This window comes from Lytechinus variegatus, chromosome 10, assembly GCF_018143015.1.
Source record: "Lytechinus variegatus isolate NC3 chromosome 10, Lvar_3.0, whole genome shotgun sequence".
NCBI lineage: Eukaryota > Metazoa > Echinodermata > Echinoidea > Temnopleuroida > Toxopneustidae > Lytechinus > Lytechinus variegatus.
The window spans coordinates 18,248,545-18,275,126 of NC_054749.1; the positions used below are offsets into that span (position 1 = coordinate 18,248,545).

The 26,582-nt window shown below is 36.8% G+C and overlaps 1 protein-coding gene across 1 annotated transcript; it reads right to left on the bottom strand.

The window, feature by feature from the left end:
* Positions 1 to 322: 322 nt before the first annotated feature.
* LOC121423367 lies at positions 323 to 16,450 on the bottom strand. Its single transcript, XM_041618728.1, has 2 exons — positions 16,308 to 16,450; positions 323 to 2,637 (listed from the first exon to the last, which is right to left on the bottom strand). The coding sequence occupies exon 2, from the start codon at positions 2,587 to 2,589 to the stop codon at positions 634 to 636; it is 1,956 nt and encodes a 651-aa protein (XP_041474662.1). The 5' UTR covers positions 2,590 to 2,637; positions 16,308 to 16,450; the 3' UTR covers positions 323 to 633.
* Between the last annotated feature and the right edge of the window lie 10,132 nt (positions 16,451 to 26,582).

Below are 26,582 nucleotides of genomic sequence, written 5' to 3' on the forward strand. Positions count from 1 at the left end.
TAGAAAGATAAGACCAAAATAAGTTTGACTAATTAGGGAAGACATTCAAATATTAAAGTTATTTAGTTATCAAGCTGACTTACATAATGAACCTGGTAGGTGATAAAAACTTCTCTCCTGAAGATGTTAAGTCATTGACAGTTCCCCCAAGACTTTTTTTCTATGGATTGTCAATCAAATGAGCAAGTTTACAGACGCTCTATCATCAAAATTTATTTAAAAAAAATAAAATAATTCAAAGTTGGGTAATTTTTGTTATAATTCCTCCTCCTTGCCATTATAGCCTACGGCATGACAAAGTACTGCTTTGCCTTGTCTGAATGAGTCACGCCTAATAACTCTATAGTAAATTATGTTGGGAGGAATTACACAAGCCAATTTTATATACATGTAAAGATTTACATTGTGCATGTATGGATACAGTTTCACATACAGATAAACGGCTCAATCAATTAATATTCATATGAAATAATCAAACGATAGGGCAACAAGTCAGACACCAGTGAAATACTGCTTACATTCCTGTTAGCTTGAATGGAAAAGGAAAAAAATGGGAAGTGTTACCCACATGTGATCCATGGCTATCAACATCTCCATGATCTTTAGCTTCTATTTTCTTGAGTTACATGTAAGTTAAGATTCTATTTCTTCATGGGCAGGTGCAACACCAAGCAAGACAGGCTCAGAGCCTGAAAAGTCTGAAAAATCTGTGTTGCTTTCATACAGATCGATTGGCTGCTTGTTCATATCATATGAGTCTGAGGATAGATCTTCAGAATCAGAGAACCACTGGTCTGTCTCTGAATCAGAGTCTTCAGTTGACAGTTCAGCTGACTGATACTTGCTATCTGGCTGAATGTCTCCTGTTATCAAGCCTGATAGATGCCTTGGTACGATGCCCTCAAAAGGTATCTTGTGGCGAAGGACGGCTCGGATTGCAATTTCTTCCAAAGGCAAGACAGATGATGGCACAGAAACCATCTCAACAATATCTTCACAATTAGATTTCAAAGGCTCCTCCCGTAGCTGCTCTTCAACTGTCAGACCATCGTCATTTACCTCAGAGATATCACATCCATGTCTAATGAGAATGCGAGTTACATCTTTCAGGAACTGGGGATTAGCACCAAATCTACCATTCTTCATCAAGGTATGTAGCATAGTGTCACCAGTAACAGTAATGTGAGTTGCATCTTCATACTTCAGTAACCTAGATATCAGGTGCTTCACACGGATCAAACACTCACTTTGATCCTCCTGAACTAGGTTTAACACTTCTGCTTTGTGCAAGATGTAATGAGTGATAGATGTGACCCTCTGCCCTTCAGATTTCTTTTGGATGGCTTGAACGGTTCGCTCTGCAAATTGCAAAAGCCAATGAAAAATCTCAATTGTCTTGCTGCAAGTCTCAAGGGCAAGATGCAACAAGAGAGTCCCAAGGTTGTAGAGCACTTTCCTATGGACTGCATGTACATCATCCTCTGAAGCTCTGCCTATCCCTTCCAAGCAAGTATCCATCAATGGAAAGCAATCTTTCACATTGTCCTGAAGCTGTAGATATTCCCATGATGACATGTGGAAACCATGGATTATGTTTCGAAGTACTGTAGTCACTTCAAGCTCCTCCGTCTCTTCCAACTTCATTGCTTCCTGTAGGATCTGAATACCTTGCAACCGCCTGTCCTTGATGTTTCCAAACCTGAAGATACCAAGGCGAGCATGGTAGAGAAGTCTTGGGAAAAGATACTCCCATCTTATACTTTCAGGCAGAACCCTTTCTGCTACCACAAGGGCTTGCGTCCTTATAGCAAAGTCTTTTTTCTGGATCTTCTTCCATTCTGCAGAATTGTACGGCTTTTGTGAAAGAAGAGAGAATGCAGATGCAAGATCTGATTTTTCTTTTCCTCCTTCTCTTGTATTACTTGCTTCCCTTGTATTACCTGCCTTCTCAAGCATTAACTGAGCATTGTAGAAATGTCTAAAAGAATCAATGATGTTGTCTTCTTGATACCCACGAAGTGGTTCCAACACTGTGGCAACTCCAAGAGTCTGGAGTGCCCTCACCTTCTCTGCAACAGACAACTTGACACTTCGATTATTTTTCTGGACAAAAAAATCCACGATCTGTGACCTGGTCTCCATAGCTGCAACACAAGCTGGATCTTGTCCATTGCCATTTGCCTTCAAAACAGCCCCACGACTGAGAAGAAGTTTAACGATCTCCAATTTAGTCTTGGTATTACATCGGTCAGGATAATGTCGAAGTCCGTAGGCGCAGGTACCACTCTTTAAGTTGCATGGACAATGTAAACCAACATTCGAAATTGCATAGTGCATAGGCGTATTTCCCATTTCGCACTGAGCATTGGGGTCAGCTCCTTTATCAAGCAAAAACTTAATAACCTTCTTGTCCCCTCTTGAGCAGGCAAACATCAGGGCGGTATGTTCAGAGTAACTTCGAGCATCTACTTCAAAGTTTTGAGATTTGGAGGCTGCAATCTCTTCCTTGATTTCCTTGAGGGTGAACGGTGCATATCTCCTCAAGAGCATTTCTGATGCCAAGTTGTAAGTCACGTCCTCGCCCTCCATGCTGGCTGGTGCTCTGTCCACACAACCAAGATATTATCACCAATAGACCTGTAAGAATACAATGAAGAAGAAATTACATTTATGAATCATAAAAATATGTGAATTATTTTCAAGTTGCTGTTCGTATAAAGTTAGGAGTGACTTTAAGACCGTCTGATAATCCTTTTTTGTGGTTGATGATATTCACCATTATCACACACGAAAGTTTCACCAATCGTCTATGAAGTAGTGGTGGACTATATACAGGGTGTAAAAATGTCAATGTTTCAAATCACAGAGAGGACCAGTTCCACAGCTCCTTTTCAGAAAAATCAGTCAAGGGAAAGTCCAAGAATTTGTGCGTGTTATGCAGGGGATATTTCAGAGGCTTTAATGACCTGAAAAATAATGACTTTGATTAGATTGAATACCATCATGATGGTAGACATCTAGAAGAATAATCATGCAAAAAAATGGTGATATATGACAGTGACCTTTTAGAGAGAAAAGATGTGCCGTTACATATGGGACACACAAAAAAATAAACATTTTTTCCAGTTGAAAATTCTCTGAAAGTATTTTATTAGACAACTAATAACTTAGTGTGATAGAAGTCACAACACTATAGTATATATATCTACATCAAGTTTCGTGTCATAAGACAAAACCCTATAATTACAGACTCTAATCAAACAAATCAAAGATATGTTACGGATGAGACAGTTAAGTACAGGAAATTTTGTCCCCATAAAGAATTAACACTATTTTCTTCGTAATTTCTAAAATTAAAAATATTCAACATATGGAAATAACAAAAGATTTTTTTTCTTTAAAAATGTTCTATTGAGATATATTTGATATGACTGATAAGGAAATAAGCCATTTCAACAATTTCTTTTCTTGTTTTTCATGGTTTCATGAATTTCTGTATTTCTATTGTTTTTTTTCATATTTTTCAATTTTCATAATTTTTTCGCTTAGGAGCATGATCGGTTAAGGGTTCGCATTGAGGTGAAAATTTTTTTTTAAGGTACTTTTATCAAATTTGCTTTTAAAATAATCTTTGATATCTCAGGTTTCAAAAAACTAAGTTTCATGAAGATTGATGATTCCGAAAGTACTGGAATAGTCCATTTTATTCATGGGGGTGCTGCTACCTCTCATCACGGACGGACATTTCTACTCAAATTAAATTCACTCTAGTTTTATTGTTTTTAAAGTTACTCTAATTTGGTTTGGATGTTCTTGCACTCTGAACATTTCTCTATTATCAGACATAATATAGTAGAAAAAAAATATTGGGAAGTAATTTTTTTGGTAGGTGTTAACATTTCCATTTTGAAATTTCCGTCCGTGATGGAAAAAAAGATGAAAAGTTTTTTTATTCTTTATCAGAGTAGAAATAAAAAATAAAAAGGTTTAGAGGTATCTCTCTAAACACTGTACATCATTTAATTTGAACATGGCTAAAATCCATACATTTTATCCATATCATAAACTCATTCAAAAATGATCACGGACGGACATTGATTTGATCACGGACGGACAAAGTTAATTCACTCAAATTCATTTCACTCTAGTTTTATTGTTTCCAAAGGTACTCCAATTTTTTTTAATGGTCTTGCACTCTGAACATTAATCTATCATCAAACATAAATTAGTAGGAAAAAATATGGGAAGTAAACTTTCCTTGTAGATGTTAACATTTCCGTCCGTCCGTGATGAAATTAATGTCCGCCCGTGATCATTTTTATTAGGATAATGTCTATGGATTCAGCTTTTTATTCTTTATCAGAATAGAAACAGAAATAAAAGTGTGTAGAAGTATTTCACTGGACACTGTTCATCATTTTATTTGAACATAGCTAAAATCCATACATTTCATGCATAATAATAAATCAATGAAAAATGATCACGGACGGACATTAATTTCATCATGGACGGACGAGTGAAATACTTGTGGAAAGATTCATATACGCAAATGAGAAACTTTGCTAAGCAGATTATGAGTTTAATTTTAGCTTCTAATTGCAGTGAAAAATGGCTCTGAGAATTATTCAGAACTCAAATGGAATAAGCCTACAACTCTTCACAATTTTTTGTGATATCTTTGTTTGGCCGTTATTGGGGCTATATTGTTGTCAGGAAAATTGTTAAACATTATTGGAATGCAGATAGAGTTGAAAAGCTACATGTACATGTATATGCCAAAAAAGCGGGAAACAAAGTATGGCAAGAACAAGTCCAAAGCTGTAGATTTCATCAATTCAAGCTTGCAGAAAGTGATGGAGAAGTAGAATGCAATGCATAATCTGATAAGCAGAAAAATCAATTTTTCCATGTACAAACTTATGGATTCACAATGCTTCTAACAGAACATAGGTTTGTGAAAATTACATGAATACCTTTTTTCGAAGTCCATTTTGGAGCTAATTTTAAGCAAATCGCTTATCTGGTAAACTGTGAAAATGCATAAAGCTTGCACTGCAGTGTTTAGAAGTTAAGCTTTGGATTGGAATATCAATTTCAATTTTGGATTCGGTCAGGGCCTAAATACATGAGGGCTGTTGATGTTATGGGGTGTCTCCGCTTTTATATATGCAAAAGATGGATTTAAAGAGAGCCCCTGACAAGTGTTGATCCAACAAACATGCATAAGGATCAGCGACCTGTTAATCTTTTAGATTTAGTTTTTGGACCTTACAAAACATCTTTGCTCTTGGAAAATTAATGCCTAAAATCATCATGATCATAAAAATACTTGTATCAACATGATCAATAATCAACTAGCTGTTGATTTTGAACCTACTTGTATTCTACACTTTAAAAAGACAATAGGGGAAGGCGGGGTAAGTTGTGACACTTTTTGCATTTTGCACGTTAGAATTGATATGACTATATTGTAGAAATAAGTACCTTACCTTTAAATTTGATTCTTGGGAAATATTTTTCACCTATATAACTTTCTACCCCCACGCTGAATGTCATTGTGACCTTTGAAAAAAAGGATGTCAAATTGCTCAACTTGCCCCATCTGTGGGGTAAGTTGTGCCATCGACTGGGGTAAGTTGAGCCACAAAAACTATGTAAAAAATGTATGCGGGAAGAACCAGGATGTCAATTTTTCATTTAAAGTCTTTTCACTTGCTAATTCTCTATGAATACTAACATCTTCTGAAAGTAAAAGGACTGTCATGTGAATTTGCTCCTTTCTGCCTGCATATCAATGGCTTTTTACGTTTTTATTATTTTTTTATTATACATCACCTATTCTTTACATTCGATTTTGACAAGAAATGTGTTAAGAGCAATCGTATGTCTAGATTATACTGTGCGCCTAGCATAGAATCAAGTTGCTACATCTTAAATCAAGTTGCAGCAACTTGATTGAAGTTGTAGCAACTTGATTGTGCAACTAATACTGTTTAATATTATTAAAATATGTACAAATCATCAAAACAATTACATTTGTTTACCAAAAAAAGTACTAAGAACTATTTACAGAGTACTTCCATTGTATTTTAATTGTGTCCGTCCGTGATGTCCGTCCGAGATGTCCGTCCGTGATGGAAAATATTTGCAATTCTCTCAGAAGTTTGATATTGGTTAAGAATTCAATATGCTGAACATAGAAGCTAACATACCCGAGTGTTAGGTGCATTAACAACAATTGGTCCATGTAAAGCTGTTTAGATAGAAACAATAAAAATGTACAAAAATTCTAAAAACCACATTTCTATCTTGTCCGTCCGTGATATGGCACATTTAGTGGATACCTGTGTTTGTAGGTAACCATAGCAACAAACTTTTTTAATCATTCAGCATACTATGTCCTACCCTTCACTATAAAACACAAAGGAACCTTGTTCATCTTATTCCTAATTTGTTACAAGCCTTCAAAACTTTCAAAATCTATCAAATGTCCGTCCGTGATGAACCGATCATGCTCTTAGATCGTTTTCATTATAAATCAGTATTCATAACAAATGAGTCTTTATACAAAAGGTGTGGATAAGGTAAAATAATCACTTTTAAGAGCACTCTTGAAATTTATTTTTCTTCTTTGTACACAAATCTCCCCATTGACGTTGTGTGTAAATGTGCGATACGTAACATGTCCCACACGTAACATTTTTTAATTAACTTTTAATTAACAAGTGGAAAGTTTTGATCTTGTTGAAAAAAAATAACATGAAATAAAACGAGTGGAACGCCTCTGGCAGTCTTGCCTGCATTACCCGATTTGATATAGCAGCAGTGCTAACTTTGAAAACTACTATAAAATAATCATTAACTAAAACACCATTCATATAATGACATAATACCACATTCATTGACCATAAATAACATTTGAACGGTGACTTAAGACTTGTCAACTACACCCATGTCCACACTTCATTCACAATATCCATAAACTTTCAAAGTTATGATGGCAATTCAACAATTACCCCAACATGGCATAAGTTTATTGACCTTAACTGACCTTTTACCTTGGTTTTGTGACCTGGAACTCACAGAGGATGTTCAGTGATACTGGATTACTCTTATATCCCAAGTTTAATGAACTAGATCCATAAACTTTCAGAGTTAGGATGGTAATTCAACAAATACCCCAACACAGCCAAAGCTCGTTGACCTTTAATGACCTTTGACCATGGTCATGTGACCTGAAACTCGTACAGGATGCTCAGTGATACTTGATTACTCTTATGTCGAAGTTTTATGAACTAGATCCATAAACTTTCAGTTAGGATGGCAATTTAAAAAATTCCCCCCCCACACGGCCAAAGTTCATTGACTTTAAATGACCATTGACCATGGTCATGTGACCTGAAACTCGCAACAGGATATTTAGTGGTACTTGATTAACCTAATGTCCAAGTTTCATGAACTAGATCCATAAATTTTCAAAGTTATGATTAAAGTGCTTTTGGGGAATCAACTGTGAACCCTGTTTTCTGGAGAACCATCAAGGAATTTCTGATGATTTAGTCAACTTTCTTTATCCTTCTCCCCCCCCCCCCCCCCCCTCTTCAAATTATGGACCCTGGATCTGCCCCAGGCCATATAAAAGGGGAATTACATGTAAATCTTGTTGAAAAAATTAGACATGAAATAAAACGAGTGGAACGCCTCTGGCAGTCTCGCCTGCATTATGCGATTTGTTATACCAGCAGTGCTGACTTTGAATACAGCTTTCAAATAATTATTCATAAAAGAAAACACTCATATGATAATAAAATACTATGTCCATTTACCCAACATGACCTTTTACCATGATCATGTCACCTCAGACATGACCAAAACAACTCGATTATCCCTATATCTATGTTTCATGAATTACATGGATACATGTAGATCCATAAACTTTCCAATGATGCCAATTCAACAAATACCCCAAACACGGCCAAAATGTTTTTATTTTGGCCATGTGACCTGAAACAAGCACAAGATTTTCAGGGATACATGGTTACTCTTAAGTCCCAAGTTTCTATGCACTAGATTTATAAACTTTTAAGGTTATGATGAAAATTCCACTAAAACCCCCAACATTATCAAAGTTTGTTGACCCTAAATGACCTTTGATTTTGGTCAAAATATTCAGCGATACATGGTTACTCTATGTCCCAAGTTTCTATAAACAAGATCTATCAACTTTTTAAAATTATGATGACAATTCCATAAATACCCCAACATCATCAATGTTCGTTGACCTAAATGACCTTTGAACTTGGTCATATGACCTGAAAATCGCAAAGGATACATCATAATTGCTCTTATGTCCATAAAGTTTCATCAACTAGATCCATAAAATTTCAAAGTTATGACGATTCCACAGATACCCCCAACATGGTCAATGTATGTTGACCCTAAATGACCTTTGACCTTGGTCATGTGACCTGAAACTCAGGCAGGATGTTTACTAATCCTTGATTAACCTTATGCCCAAGTTTCATGAACTAAGTCTATATACTTTCTAAGTTATGATGTCATTTCAAAAACTTAACCTTTGGTTAAGATTTTGAAAATAATTTTCCCAACATGGTCAGTTTGACCCCCCTTAAAGAATTTTGTCACTGTGTGACCGCAATTTTTTTTACCTCACCGCTCAGTGACTTTTTACATTCAAGCCTTGTGCATCTTCTGAGACCAAATTAACAATGCCCTGGTACACAGTTCTGATAAAACGCAACATTTGGTATAAAGTGCATTTCAAACCCTAAAATTGGTAAAAAAACGTGATTCTATGTACAGAGCCAATGCAAATAGTCTTTTTAACTCAATCTGCATTGACTAGTACATGGAATGATGTTTTTGAGCAATTTTAGGGTCTTCACATGCACAGTTTACAAAATGTTACATAGTTTCGTAACAGCGTACCTGGGCATCGCAAATTTGGTCTCAAAAGATGCGCAAGACTTGAAAGTAAAAGCCATTGAGCGGCGATAAAAAAAAAAAACAAGTCGAAAGCCTCTGGCGGCTTCACCTGCATCACGCGATTCAATATAGCAGCAATGCTGACTTTGAAAACTACTGTAACTCGCACAAGATGTTCAGTGATACCTGGTTACTCGTATGTATGTCCACGTTTTATGAACTAGACCAATACAATTACAGAGATATGATGGTAATTCAACAAATACCCCAAACGTGGCCAAAGTTCATTGACTTTACATGACCTTTGACCTTGATCATGTGACCTAAAACTTGCACAGGATGTTCAGTGATACTTGATTACTCTTATGTCCAAGTTTCATGAGTCAGATCCATAAACTTTTAAAGTTATGATGGTAGTTCAACAGATACCCCCATTATGGCCAAAGTTCATTGACCTTTGACCTTGGTCATGTGACCTGAAATGTGCACAGGATGTTCAGTGATACTTGATTACTCTTATGTCCAAGTTTCACGAGTCAGATCCATAAACTTTCAAAGTTATGATGGTAATTCAACAAATACCCCAAACATGGCCAAAGTTCATTGACCTTTGACCTTGGTCATGTGACCTGAAATGCGCACAGGATGTTCAGTGATTCTTGATTGTGCTTATGTCCAAGTTTTATGAACCGGACCAATATACTTTCAAAGTTATGATGGTAATTCAACAAACACCCCTGATTTGGCCAAAGTTCATTGACCTTACATGACCTTTGACCTTGATCAAGTGACCTGAAACTTGCACAGGATATTCAGTGATACTTGATTACTCTTATGTCTAAGTTTCACGAGTCAGATCCATAAACTTTCAAAGTTATGATGGTAGTTCAACAGATACCCCCATTATGGCCAAAGTTCATTGACCTTTGACCTTGGTCATGTGACCTGAAATGCGCACAGGATGTTCAGTGATACTTGATTATTCTTATGTCCAAGTTTTATGAACTGGATCAATATACATGTACTTTCAAAGTTATGATGACATTTCAAAAACTCAACCTTAGGTTAAGATTTTAATGTTGATTACCCCAACATGGTCTAAGCTCATTGACCCTAAATGACCTTTCACCTCTCTCATGTGAAATGAAACTCAGGCAGCGCAGGATGTTCAATAATACTTAATTAACCTTATGGCCAAGTTTCATGAACTAGGTCTATATATTTTATAAGTTATGCTGTCATTTCAAAAACTTAACCTTCGGTTAAGATTTGGTGTTGACGCCCCCGGGGGGGGGGGGGGGGCACTCAGTATATAATGCATAGTGGGTATGTGCCGCGGAGGGGACCCCCATTTTTACACCCAAATTTCTGTTCCAAGGCATAGCATTTTTGTCTTATTAAGAAAAAAAAAACAAAGAAAGCCGCTCCAAGGCATAGCATTTTGTTTTTATCGAGAAAAAAGAAAGAACTCTGCTCCAAAGCTTTCGCATATTTTTCGTTACGCCGTTCCGGTCGCATTGATCTGCTGCAATTTTGGTGAAAAGCGGCCGCCGAGCGCTGTCCGACCATCGTCTCTGCGCGGAGGCCGCGCTAGCTGCATCATGCATGCATGCCCGTTCCATAGGGGTGCATACGCACGTACTCACACGCTGGCGATCCGTTCCAAGGACCCCCGTTTTCACAAAATTGTAGTTCAGAAGCCCGTTCCGAGGACCCTCCTTTTTACAATAAGCCAGCTCCAAGGCCTCCGTTTTTTGTCCCGCCCGCGGCACACCCCTACCACTTTTTTGGTCGAGTGCCCCCCCCCCCGGTGGTTCTCTCCCATTCATCATCTTTAAAGCAGGGGAAAGTGAAATAGGGTTGTCAAGTTGTTAAGCCTAAGAAGGTTTTTCTGTGTACAGAATAAAAAGCAAGTGGAATGCCTCTGGCAGTCTTGCCTGCATTACGCAATGCGATATAGCAGCAGTGCTGACTTTGAAAACAGCTACATAATAATTATTCACAAAAGAAAACACTCAAAATACTATGTCCATTGAACCAACATGGCCTTTGACTATGATCATGTGACCTAAAATGTAAGACAAGTGCAAAACACACTTAATTATTAATTATGTCTACGTTTCATGAACTACAACTTTCAAAGGTATGATACCAATTCAACAAATACCCCCAACACGGCCAAAGTTTATTGACCTTAAATTATAAAATTGATTTTGGTCATTTGACCCGAAGGGTGCACAAGATATTCAGGGATACATGGTTACTCTTATGTCTAAGTTTCATGAACTACATGTAGATCCATAAACTTTTAAAATTATGATGACAATTTCACAAATATAACCAAAATGGTCAAAGTTCGTTGACCCTAAGTGACCTTTGACCTTGGTCATGTGACCTGAAACTCAGGCAAGATGTATAGTGATAGACTATTCATTTCCAAAAACTTAACCTTGGTTAAGATTTTGTTGATTCCCCCAACACGGTCAAAGTTCCTTGACACTAAGTGACCTTGGTCACGTGACCTGAAACTAAGGCAGGATGTTCAGTGATACTTGATTACCCTTATGTCCCAGTTTCATGAACTAGGTCCAAAAATATACTTTTTAACTTATGATGACATTTCAACAAGTGGAGCGCCTCTGGCAGTCTCACCTGCATCACGGGATTCAATATGGGAAAGTCCAAGGAAAGGTCACCTAAAACGGCAAAATTTTTAATCTTTGATTTAAGAAGTCATCTTTGGTGGGATAAGAAAGCCCAAATGTTGAATTTTCAAATTTCATTAAGAAATTTGATAATACGTATATTTATGGTAGTTTGGGGCACCTAATTTGCATAATTGGTAAAATGGGCGTTACACATGGGAAAATTACAAAAACTCATAGAAAATAAAAAACAAAAACTTGTGAGATTTAGTCATAGGTGAGATATGGACCACCTAACATCTTATTGCTTGGGGGAAAAAACAGTGGTGTCATCTAATTCAATATGCAAATTAGGTCTTGTCCAAGGATGGAATATCCAAGAGCTGCCAACCTGAAAAGGAACATTTCAGTATTTTTAAAGCTGAAAATCAGTATTTTGATGATGACATCAGTATTTTCAATGAAATACCATAAGACAATACATAAAAACAGACACTTTAGAAATCAGTATTTTGCATGAAACCATCAGTATTCTTCTTATTTTTCAGTACTAAATACTGAAAATCCTTACTACAGCTCTGACGTCCCATACGTAACATTTTGAGGATGTTTTTTTTAAGTTATTTCTCATAATACAATACTTATTGCATCTCTGGGAAGTTCTAATAAATGTCATACCACAAAGTTTCAAAAATATAGTTTACTTTTTAATTAAGAGTTAATTAAAGAAATGTTACGTATGGGACATTTACACACAATGTTAATGGGGAGATTTGTGTACAAAGTGAATAAAGAAAAAACAATTTCAAGAGTGCTCTAAAAAGTTATTATTTACCTCTTCTTTAGTTTTTAAGACTGATTTGTAATAAATACTGATAAATGGAAACAATCGAAGCGAAAACAGTTGTAAAAATGGAAAAATATGAAAAAAAATAAAAATAATAGAAATTTAAGAAATTCATGAAACCATGAAAAAAAATGTTGAAATGGCTAATTTCCTTTTTAGTCATATCAAATATGTCTCAATAGAACATTAAAAAAAAACAGAAACTCTTTTATTTCCATATTTTAAATTATTGCAATTTTTTTTTAATTATGGGGAAAATTGTGTACGTTCTCTATGGGGACAAAAAAGCCCATACGTAACTGTCCCATACGTAACATGTCATTAATTTGTTTAATTAGAGTCTGTAATTAGAGGGATATGGCTTATGACATGAAACTTGCCTTAGATATACTAGAGTATTGTGACTTCTATCCCACTAAGTTACAAGTTGTCAAATGAAATACTTTCAGAGAATTCTCAACTTGAAAAAAATGTTTTAAAAATTGTCTTCTTTCTAGTAAATTAAGAGGCTTTTTTTATAGGAGGAATTTATAATTTGTTTAACAAATTTTCGGCATTACTCCTATTTGTTTAAGATCAGTATGCTCGATCTGTAATGAAAATCATAAGATCAGTATGCTCGATCTGTATGAAAATCATAAATCATAAGTCAGAAAAAATTGGAACCCCGGGGGGGGGGGGCCACTTACATTGACGAGTGGATACCATGCGCGACCCAAAAAACACGTAAAAAGGATGTCTTTTTCAAGATAGGGCACGTTACGCACGTAACGTGATAAGGGTGTCAAAAACACAAAAATAATGAAAAAAGGGCATCTATTTCGCTAGGAAAATTACGTGTTTAGGGTCGAATTTTCGGGGATGATAAAACAAAATTAAAATGTTTTATAAAGGATGTCCTTTTTGCCCCAACACTTCGTGTTTAGAGTCCGATTTGCGCGAGGTGTAGAAGGTGGGGTCGTACTAAACCAAATAAAGTAAAGCCGACGACCGAAGGACCCGTAACAATAAAACATTCCTGTACTTGTTTAGGGGTTCATTTCAGGGAATATATGCCAAGAGTATCGTTTTGTTTCTAATACTTGTTAAGGGTAGGGTTTCACACGCCAATACTTGTTAAGGGGTGCATTTTCAGAATATGGAAATTACGTGTTTAGGGTGCTTTTCGAGACCCCATGGTCGCGCATGGTATCCACTTGTGAATGGAAGTGCCCCCCCCCCCCCCCCCGGGTTGGAACCAGTGTCTTCTTTCTGCGTCCCATACGTAACGGCCCATCTTTTCTCTCTAAAAGGTCAAGGTCATATGTCACCATTTTTTGCATGATTATTCTTCTCCTAGATGTCTACCATCATGAGGGTATTCAATCTAATCAAAGTCATTTAACACTATTTTTCAGGTCATTAAAGCCTCTGAAATGTCCCATACATAACGTGCGCGAATTCTTGGACTTGCCCTGCATACACATCTTTTTCAGGAAAACAAACATTGCCCAGAATGTAAAGAATTTAGGAAAAATACATAAAATTTCAAAAAAAAATTAGCTCTCGCATTATGATATATATTCATGTTGATTTAGAAGAATAAAGCTGAGAAGAACTATGAGGAATACCCTTCTTTAATTCAGAGAAACCAAAAATCACCTTCGAGCGGCCGATAAGAGAAAATATGGCTGAAAAAATTCCATGCCCCCCCCCCCCCCCTATTGGCGAAGGCTGGATCTGCCCCTGAGCCTCAGAACTCCAATAGCTGTGTGTATATGCCCGGGCAGCGCCGGGGGCCAGCGCCTATAGCTGCCGGCTGCCTTCAATGTAAATTTGGCTGCACTGCACAGCCAGCCCAGGTCAGTAGATCTAATGTTACTTTATTTTGGACTTCTCAACTATTAAAGGAGTATGCGGGCAGTCTTAATCCCTATGACAAAGGTATTCGTACTTACAGATCATTTTGCATCGGTTATTTGGTTCATTCTGCCTTGATCGCAATTTCGAAATTTGACGTAAACAAGCGTAACAGTACATGTGCAATGACCTTTTCAAGCGATAGCTTGTTTACAGTGGATATCGTTTTGATTATCAGGTTTCGTTTCAGCAGCCCAGTAAAAATTCTTGCATAGCTCTCAACCAATCAGATTGCAGTTTGATGATTTCTTCATTGTCATGTATATTTAAGTTATTAATGAATACATTCTCACCAAATTTAGACTCCCCCATAGAGAAATGCAATTTTCGTAGAAGTCTGCGTTTTCAAAGAACTTCAGGAAAAGTTAGGGTATGTGGGCCTTTATTACATGGCCGAGTACAGGTTATTGTACTGGAATAGGCGAAGTAGAAATTAGATATTGAATTCATTTATATCAAAGTTCAACTCAAAGTCACACCCACACAAACACACCCACACATACACCCAAGATTCTAAGTAAAGTGAAAAAAATTACTTAAAAATCATACAATATTAAACAATGTTACTATGATAGTTCATTAATAAGTGAACAGGTATTCCTCAAAATAGAAAAAAAAGTAGCATGTGAAAACATGTAGATAAAATTATTGACCGAGTGGAACATCATAAAATGATGAAGAAAAGACTTGATGGTTTCCAAATAATTTTTTTTTTCAATCAAGGAAATATGGAAAATAAATGACCATGAAATCCATGAAATGACATTTCATGGATTTAAAGATGCAAAATGTGAAATATTAGCCACTCCACTTAAGTTTTGATGATAGAATAATTTTTTCCGAGTCAATAAAGAGCTGAACATTTTTCACTGGCTTTCTTTATAGTTTCCAACTACGGTAAATGAAAGCAATTCTAAGGAAATATGTTATGCAGGTAGCCATTTCATGGATTTAAAGATGCAAAATATGAAATTTTAGCAACTTTTGTTGAAGGGTTTTTTAAAACCTTAAATAGCCATAAAATATTGATTTTTTTCTCCAAAATAAACATAAAGACTCAGGCCTACGTTGCTGAAAATATCCTTTTCAATGTGTGTTCTTTTATACTGGACATGATTCTCAATTGTTATTTAGTATACCTTAATAAAAATAAGAGTAGTGCCGTCATAATGAAAAAATTATTTAAAAAATTGGGCAAGCAGTTTTTTCTATCGGGCAAGCAATTTTTTTTCATCACTTGCCCAACAAGGCAAGTGACGAAAAATGTTTTTGTAGAGGCCTGTTATAGTCTCACTCTCACTCTGCTTCGCAGGTGAGATCTAGTACGTAGTAGTACTAGGCCTAGATCTAGGACTAGGGCCTAGTGGAATCTAGACCTAACGACATTTAAGTTAACGTTACTTAGACTAGGCCTATATAGAAATCTACTTCTTTACTTTAGTAGGCTAGATCCAGATCGAATATCAAATGATCTAACGTAACGTTAGATCTGTTACTGTTACTAACAGATCTAGAATTTAGGTAGGCCTAAGGCTAATTAAGCCTAACATAACGTTAGATCTAACTTAAACTTATAATACCATAGGGGCCTAGGCCTAGATTAATAGTAACAGTGTTAGATCTAGGCCTAGGGCTAGGCCTATGCTATTAAAGTTTAAGACAGATCTAACGTTATGTTAGGCTTTAATAGGCCTACCTTAATTCTTGCTAGGCCTAAACTTTAAAGTTAGGTCTAACGTATCCTCAGGCGAGGGCTCTGATAAATTATACTAATACTAGGCGGTCTAGGCTCCACTGCACTTCAGTCTTCACTACCACGGGTAGGTATAGCCTAGAGCGGAGCGGAGCAGAGCCGGAGGTAGCGGGAGTGAAGCGTATCCCATCCGAACCGCCTGAGCCGGTAGGGCTGAGGTACATGATTAGGTCTAACGAAACGATGGCTCACAATTAAACAGAGACCGTAATCTTACCCACAATTGATGTCTCTATTTCCTTCTCAAATGCTCCAAATCCAAAATACGGTTGGCCACTACCGCTAACTTTTATTTTATCTCTTCGCTCGCTTTATGGTGGTCACGTCACAACGGTCAAGGCTGGCCTTGATAAATATTAACTGGACACGTACTACGTGGGCTCATTTACGTTACGCGCATAAAAACAATAGGTACAGTCGGTACATACAGTACACGTGATCATCGTGCGCGCGTCGTCGATGAATAATCGGATGACTCTACCATTTCGTCTCCAACCAGTTCGTTATTATCCAATTCGTCTAATTTCCATTTGATCTATAAATGACCAGCTTGGCTAATTTTCACTTGGTCTAATAATATATCCGCGATTCGTCTAGATACAATGCCCACTTTATCTAATATCAAATTCGTCTATGAGCAGTTGGGCTAACACCATTCAGGGTATACTTTAATTGTAGAGTCTAATTAGTCCGATTCCCAGTTGGTCTAACACCACTTGGTCTAATGACCGTTCAATAGGTTTAATTTACACTTGGTCTTTCTATTTAGTCTAATTTTCACTTGGTCTAATCTATGACCAACTGGTCTAATTAATAGTCAAATGGTCTATTGGACTGCATTGCCAATATTGGTCTAATTTTCAGTTCGTCTAATTTTCATACTGGTGAAATGATCGTTTGGTCTAATTCACGCTTGGTCTAATATGCCCATTTAGTTTAATCCAAAATAAGGGGCGTAACAGCTAGGGGTCGGTGGCCGGGGGGGGGGGGGGCAAGAGCCAAAATTTTCCGGTCATATCATAGTATTTTTTTTATGATTGCACCCCGAGCATATAATGCCACTATAGGGCAAAGCTCAACGCGCGACAAGTACAAAAAAAATCGGGGGGGGGGGCTCAGTATGGTGCACGCAGCAAAAAAAAAATTACTGTAAGTCCTAAGCGAGCGGTAAATAAAAACTTTTTCATCAGAATCTACCTTTGAGATTGGTTTTGATTTTGACATATTATTGAAAAAAAAATTGCATTTTAATTCCTTTCCTTTTTATTCATCTTTTCTGTTTATGTTCTCGGTTATAAAACTTTTGGGGACCAGCTATGCTATGCATGCGGATAAGGTCCGGGGAAATCATGGCGGCACCATTAACCTAGGGGGAGGCAATTAAAAGAACATTTGGGGCAACACATACACAAATGCCATGCGGTTTGCATATTTCTCAAACTCGAGCTATTATTTTTTCAATGTAGACCGTCCTACTGAAATGAGTGACTTGAAAATGGACCTGTTAAGGACTAGCTGTTTGTATTGGGTCATGAAGATGATATCTCATCCCCCCCCCCCAAAAAAAAAATGCGAGCACGAAGCGCGAGCTGAAAAATTCTGACATCCTGAGATGATAACTAGACGTTTTAAGCACTTTCTTTTGCAATCAACTGGATGGCTATCTAATTAAACAATCGATGCGAGCGCGTAGCGAGAGCTGACAATTTTTCATTTTTGAAAATTATGAATTATGAATACGTAGGATGCGTATTTTGCTAAAACGAAAAATGATTGAAAACTCTAGTCGCGAGAAGCATTGTCTTGAATATCGGATATTAAGCCCCATGTAAACAGATAACTTATTTATCTCAGTTACTGCGCGCGCGTAGCGCGAGCGACATTTTGAATCTTATCTAATGACCTGAAAAAAATTTAATGACAATTATTGTTGGGAGCTAATAAAATGAATGGATGAAAATTTTTCAAAATTTAAAGAACAAAAAAGCTGTTTCGGAGCTCTCGCAGCTTTTAGTAGGATGTTTATGGCAACATTTACATATTTATCATTTTTCAAAATTTCGGGGAGGGGGACTCACTGGGGGAAAATACACCCCCCACCGTGGTGCCACTGGTCTGGGGCGGAGCCCCTGGAGCCTCGTTATATTCTTATAAATTGCAAGTGACCATTGTTTTATCAAATCGCGGGTACATAATTATACAACACATTCAACGCAGTTGCGTTTTGGCCTAATAAACAAAAATATTTTGAGGCGGCACAACTATGTGGAAAGCGAGCGAGAAAAATTTGGCCTTTAAAAATGATTTTGAAATTGAATTCTGATCATGTGATAGCAACTTTGAAAATTTAGCCAAAGTAAACCAAGTTACATTTTTTACAGTAAATTCAGCCAGCGTAAAGCTTCACTTAGGTTAGAAACTAGAGACTTTCCCAGAAACTTTCGAGATATGGTAAACTTTAAAAGTGGACAATACGTCGTGGAAGAGGGAGGCAACGTTTGATGCAAAAAGTAACATTTGTTAACAGATGAGTTGGTGCAATTGATTGGATATTCGAGTGGAAGAGTTACCGAGAATTCGATTTAAATTTATCCCGGATGCGGTTTTGCATTCTTTGTACGTGCATACCAGGGGCGTCGATCCATTTTTCAGATGGGGGGGGGGCAAAATCATTGGCGGCGGAAGCCAAAAATTTAAGGAGGGGACAACCAAAAAAATTTTGACAAGCAAAAAAAAAAAAAAAAAAAGGTTCTGAACCCATAAAATGTTAGGGGGGACGTAGGAAAATAAATTGACAAGCAAAAAAAAAAAAAAAAAAAAGGTCATCAACAACAAATTTAGGGGGGGACTGTCCTCCCTCCTCAAATTTAGGGGGGGGACACGTCCCCCCCCCCGCTTCCGCCGCCTATGGGCAAAATCATGAATCAACGTTCCAAAGGCGCTCGATCACACGAAACGAAAAAACTCACCCCCACACACACATAGGCCAACGAGCGCGAAGCGCGAGCTGAAATTTTTTAGTATAGTGACATGAAAACAGGAAAAATGTACCTGTTTAGGTTTGTTTGTAGTAACTCATGAGGAGGATAGATACATGTCTCTCACTAGAGAGCGAGCTGAATTTTTTTTATATTCTGACCTGAAAGCATGATATTCTAAGCATATTTGGTACCAATATTTAAGATGGGTATCAAGAAGAACAATAGATGCGAGCGCGAAGCGCGAGCTGAATATTTTGATATTTCGATCTGAAAAAAAGACAGTATTAAAAGCGTCCATTAAATTAATGGACGCTTTTAATAGAGAACAAGATATATATCCAACAAAAGATTATTGCAAATCGAAGCGGGAGTTCTTTTGAGGTTTAGAACTGAGAACGGACAATCTATTCACCTATTTAATCATGAAAAGTATTGGATTTCGCTTCAGAAATGATGCGAGCGCGAAGCGCGAGCTGAAAATTTGTATATTCCAATCTGAAAAGCAGACATTTTGAGCACGATTTTAAATCAAAATCGAGTTGGTATCTCAATCTCGCTTGCTGATTTTAGTGTAGCATTACAATCTTATTTTATTTTTTAGTTGCACATGCGGAATTATTGGGGGGGGGGGGAAACGATGTTTCCCCCCCCACCCAAATATTTTCATTGGGTGGGCGATCGCCCCCCAGGATCGACGCCTCTGGACTGTATACTAATATCACAGAGAGTCAGAGAGCTGGCGATATCAGCGCCCCACTCTTGATTTGATTTTATTTACCAATGTAAAAACAGTAGAAACAAAATTACAACGTATTATAATCCATAAAATAGCATTGGATGGATCTCCCTACTCAGCTGTGCCATTCTGACAGCACAACTGTTCTATCGAGGGGTCCGGCTATATGATCCAAGATGAAATTCATATCACAAAATTAATCCATTAACAAATCTGTATAACATAAACGCAACATCAGTTTAAGGGAGATAGGGTTACACTTCGTAATTCCGAAGGTTCGTAATTCCAAAGGTTCTTTATTCCGAAGGTTCGTAATTCCGAAGCACGTAAATTGCCGATACCTCGATGTTCGTTAATCCGACAACGTACAAGGGTTCGTTAATCCGAATTTTTGTGGCGTTATTCCGAAGGTTCGATAATCCGAAAACGAAATAAGGTTCGATGTTCCGAAGGTTCGTTAATCCGAAAACGAAATAGGGTTCGTTGTTCCGAAGGTTCGTTAATCCGAAAACGAACCTTCGGAATTACGAACCTCATTTCGTTTTCGGACTAACGAACCTTCGGAATTACGAACCTCACTTCGTTTTCGGACTAACGAACCGTCGGAATTACGAATCTTCGGAAATACGAACCTTCGGAATAACGAACCTTCGGAATATCCGAACCTTTGGAATAACGAAGTCCAGGCATTACGAATGTATGCGGGGAGAAAGGATAGCAACCCCACCCCACCCAATAGTCGAAACCGAGTACCTAACCCTTCCCACTGATCACCTACCCATAAATTACCCCCAAAATTATATTCTTGAACTTGATTTAAAGAGCTTGAAAATTGTACCAGTTAATCGTAAGATCGTTGAAGAGGTCATACACTGTAATAACGCTGTTAAGATTTTTTAAAAAATTGTTTACGCCCGTCATTCTAACAACTACTGTTTAAACTTTATTTTTAAACAAGTTGTTTAAAACAGTACGATGGCTCGTAAACGTGTAAATTATGTTGTTGCAGGATCTATTCCGTATTTTGGGGTGCGAGAATGGTTTTGGTTTGAGTGGTATACTGAGAGTTTTGTCCTAAGATGCAACTAATCCGTAGCTGCGTTTGCCTGACACAACACCACGAAAACATCAAGAATCAAGGTACATTATGGATAAGTCGTTTTTTCCTGTTTCAGTCATGAAAGGAAATCGGAAATTTAGCTCTGTGGTTCTGTGTTTAAAAAGGCGAAAAGAAAATCGCAACACGCTCTCTCTTCTCCTCTTTGATTTTGTTTTTGCACCGCAAACATCAAAATTGATGTCGAATCTCAGATTTAGCTTTCGTTCATGAATGTTAAACAGCGCTATCTACGTCAAAATGTTCAAGCGCCATATTATGATTGAATAGAATTGTTCATGGTTGGGTGGGGGAACTGCCTTTTTAAATATATAATTTAGGGTAGGGAGGGGGCCCGGGAAGAGGGGGGGGGGAGTTAGTGGCTTGATTATTCTAAAATTTTAGGAGCAAAATATGGCGTTATACTGTACCCAAACTAAAACAAGCAAAACTCCCTCACAATAGAGATATAGAGATGTATACTAATATCTCTATGGTCAGCCCCCACACCATGAACACTGATCAACACTCATGCGCATGCGTTAGAATTCTATAACGATGGTTTACTTTGAATTCTATCTTTAAATTTATCTGATGACATTGGTATATTGTTCATTACATTGAATTGATATGGTTATATTTACCTGGTTAATATTTTGTTGAAAATGAAAGAAACTACGGTAATTGTAATGAAAGATAATGAAAAATTTGCGCTTTAACATTTTGTTTACGTACATGGCGATATTTAACATGTTTATATAGGGCCTTGATATGTATGAACGAAAACCAAATCAGAGAGTCGATATTAATTTTGATGCTTGCGGTGCGAAAACAAAATCACAGAGCGGAAATTACCTTTGGAAAAAAAATATAGCCTAACCATACTTCATCAATCACAGATTACTTCGAAAATGCTTGCTCCACAAAACACTCGACAAATACTTCACGGAAAATGATAATATAATGTGAAAATATCCGTTTGCATCAAAATGCCCATTTTTTACACTATAAGTGTTCCACCGCCCATGGGATGCTAGTCTCTGCGGCATCTCTGCAACTGATGAAGATATCCTGGAGACAATCACGCAAAGACTGGGATAAGTCTTCGAAAAATCTCCAGTATAATAGCACGTCTAAATTTCTTGCCATTCCTCGCAGACTTCATAGCTTTTAGATGTCGTGGAGACGTCACGAAGTAGTTTCTGCTACTCACCAAACCGGCAAGTAGCAGCAAACTTTAGTTGCAGCAAAATGAGAATAAGTCAACACCATTCACTCTCTTTCTTTGATGACATAATACAAAGCAATTTCGATGAAATTATGATATGCTTGAACTTGTAATTGCATGAAATTATGATATGCTTGTACTTGTCATTATATTGCATGAAATTATGACATGCTTGAACTTGTGATTATTTAATATTGTAACGTGAAACCGCCTTAAAAAAAATCGTGGTAATGCTGCTACCATGCGGAAGGTTATACTGAGACCGCAACTGAGAATAATTTGAAATAAAATCCAGTAATGAAAGTGCTCATACTCAAATCGCTTGAACAATCAATCGGGGCACGGGTGGCCTATCCGAGTTCAACGGTGGCAAAATTATAGAAACACGGTGCTCTAGTATAAGTTACAGAGAATCCAAATTAATCAATTACATCATCAAATTAAACATCATCAATCACATAACTGCAAACTCCTTAACTAAAGTGGTACCAGCCAGAAGAAAATATTAGCAGAACATGTTAAATATCAAAATAACGCCTCCCGAATACAGACCTATATATTTTTACGTTATATACATGCAATATTGGAATTTGGAATGAAAAAGAATAAATGCAATCAATCAATCAATCAATAATTTGATTCTGTAGAGCTGAATTTCTGCATCTATTTCCATATTTCTTAACAACATACATAATATATAGGCTCAGTACAATAATAAACTAGCAAATAATGAACCGTTGATAAAACTGACATGAATAGTTGACCAACTAAAGTGAGATCTTGTAAAAGAAATAGGCCAAAGAATTGGCACATTGACACAATAAATTGGTATCTCTTCAAAATGAAATTCAATCCCATAATTCTCACTTCAACACAACTCCCCAAAATCAGCTATTTCACTATGTTCTAAATGCATACAGTATTGCAATGTGAAAACCTGAATCCTTCACAACATTGTAAAATGTACATCAAAATCTGATCTACACCCATTCACTTGTTGATGAGATTGTCAGTAGTCGGTCGATGACATTTAAAAGAGAGGGTTCTAACATCTTCACCCGTGAATTAACTACACGTCCTATATCTTACACTGGAAATGCGCACTGGGCCAACAATTATGCAACTGACAGTTTTCATGAAAACCGTTCTCGAGGGAGAAATATAGAAATACAAGAGTCGCAATCGCAATTATTAGGTAGCCTGTCTAGCGATAGGAAGGAAATCGGAAATGTCTGTCAATCGAAAAGTAAGTGTAAATATACAAATATAAGTGTAACAAATCTGAGCGCCGTCAATAACGAACTTTGTAGGGTATCAAGGTAATTGCGCGGCGGTGGTAAAAAAAAATCTGTAATCGGAAAAATTATTTAAACAAGAATGAGATTAAGAAAAATCAAGAAGATGACAACAGTCCCCCAATGGATGTAAATTTAGAAAGACTATCAAGACTATTTAATTCGGAGTTGTACCAGTGGGATATTTGGATTTGTAAAGGGTAGGGCTGTGTGGCCAATAAATTATGAAACCATCCCTTAAAGGACAAGTCCACCCCAACAAAAACTTGATTTGAATAAAAAGAGAAAAATTCAACAATCATAACACTGAAAATTTCATCAAAATCGGATGTAGAATAAGAAAGTTATGGCATTTTAAAGTTTTGCTTATTTTCAACAAAATAGTATGAAACGAGCCAGTTTACATCCAAATGAGAAAGTTGATGACTTCACTCACTCACTATTTCTTTGGAATTTATTTTATGAAATATGAAATATTTTTATTTTCTCGTCATTGTCATGTGAAATGAAGTTTCATTCCTCCCTGAACACATGGAATTCCATTATTTTAACGTTTTGTGCTTCAGGCAAGGAGGTCCTAATCGTCAAATTCGTAAAAATTGAAATATTGTATAATTCAAACAATAAAAAACAAAAGAAATAGTGAGTGATTGACATCATCGACTCTCTCATTTGGATGTAACTGACTCGTTCATATAACTATTTTGTTGAAAATAAGCGAAACTTTGAAATGTCATAACTTTCTTATTTTACATCCGATTTGATGAAATTTTCAGCATTGTGCTTGTCTGATTTTTCTCTATTGATTCAAATAAACATTTTTCTGAGGTGGACTTGACCTTTAATAACGAAGTTGCTTAAGACATGATATGTTCATTAATATTGATAACGCACCCTGCATTGTCTGCAAATAGATGTGGTTTGGAAATGGAATTGGAAAGAAATAGAAATTTTGAGAAGTCACACCTGTATCGCCAACAACATGATCAACGTAATGAAAATCACTTAACAGCCAACACGCACATGACGCACATTTACTGCTCCAGAGAAAAACAAAATCTACCTCTCCTAAACCAATCATCTCCCAAATCTAGATCCAATAGTATTCGACCATTATCTATTCTCTTAATAATTTGATATTCTAGAGCATTATATCCAGTAAATGTATTAGGTCACGCCATTGTTAAAAGGGTTACACTTCGTCATTTCGAAGGTTCTTTATTCCGAAGCATAGGCGGCGGAAGCGGGGGGGGGGGGGATGGGGGGGGATGGGGGGACGTGTCCCCCCTCAATTTTAGGTGGGGGACGGTCCCCCCTAATTTGTTTTTTGATAACCTTTTTTTTACCTGTGTCCATCCCAAAATTGCAGGTGGACACCCCCTAAATTTTTTGGCTTCCGCCGCCAATGTTCCGAAGGTTCGTAATTCCGAAACACGTAAATTGCCTACACCTCGATGTTCGGTAATCCGAAAACATAAAAGGGTTCGTTAATCCGAATATTTGTGGCGTTATTCTGAAGGTTCGATAATCCGAAAACGAAATAAGGTTCGATGTTCCGAAGGTTCGTTAATCCGAAAACGAAATAAGGTTCGTTGTTCCTAAGATTCGTTATTCCGAAAACGAAATAGGGTTCGTTGTTCCGAAGGTTCGTTAGTCCGAAAACGAAATAAGGTTCGTTAATCATTTTGTTCTCTGACAAACGAACCTTCGGAATTACGAACCTCACTTCGTTTTCGGACTAACGAACCTCACTTCGTTTTCGGACTAACGAACCTTCGGAATTACGAACCTCATTTCGTTTTTGGACTTACGAACCTTCGGAAATACGAACCTTCGGAATATCCGAACCTTCGGAATAACGAAGCTTCGGAATTACCAATGTATGCGATTGAAATAACCTTCACTGGTCGGCGATTCTCTTGAAAAGTCGTCGGCCAGTGTCGTACACATTGAATGTTTAAGATATCTTTGTCAACTTTCTTTTAATTCAGGAACCATCCAACGTATAGTAATTGGATATTTTCTATACCATTAACCACAGGTCAGAAAATTATAAAGTCATCAACATTTAGATTTTCTATTCATTCTAAATGTTTTAAACCTTTTTGGCGGGAAATCCTTACGAACGCAACCAATGCACTTTTAGAAAAGATTAGCGTTCATTTATTTTTACACAAACTTGTAAAATCCTATAAATAAGGTCTCACTGTATAATTTTTTAGACAAAAGCACGAACTAATACTCAAAACCTTAATTTTGCCACTCTGTTTTCCGTCCTTTAAAGGGATGGTCCGGGCTGAAAATATTTAAATCTAAATAATTAGAGTAAAATTCACTGAGCAAAATGCTGAAAATTATCAAAATCGGATAACAAATAACAAATTTATTGAATTTTAAGGTTTATCAATATTTTTTGTTTAAACAGTCATTTGCACATCGTCATGAATATTTAAAAGGTGGGCTGATGATGTCACATCCCCACTTTCCCTTTTCTTATGTTAACATAATATGAAATCATAATTCTTTCATTTTTTCATACATGTGTAAATGATGTGTCTCCATTATGATGAAATAAGTTGTGGCAATAAATAACTAATGCACTTAATCAGTAGTTTATCCAATTTTTTTTTAGTTTTCGGTAGAATTTTTTTTGAATAGACCTCATTTCATATAATGAAATACAAAAGACTCATGCGAGGATATGACATCATCAGCCCACCTAATTAATATTCATGAAGACATGCCTAATACTTTTTCACCGGAATAATGAAAATCTTAGTCAATAACTTCGTTAATTGTTATCCGACTTTGATGAAACTTTCAGCATTTTGCCTTGTGAATTTTCTCTATTTATCTGGATATAATTTCTTTTCAACCCGGACCATCCATACAAAGCAATAAAAAAATGTCTTAATATCAATTTTAGGAAAGAATGGAAAGAACTTTATAAGCCAAGAAATCTTGAGATCTTAATCGAGAAATGTACGATTTCATGAGGAGGTACTACCATATCTTTTTCCTCAGGCAAGTATGGTCTCCTTGTGCCGCATACATTTCGTCCAAAAAGTCACGCACTGCAAACGAGGCAGAAATAACGTTTTTCCCATTGCGTTAGAAACCAATTTTATGCTTTCAAAAATCATTATTTTCGTTTCT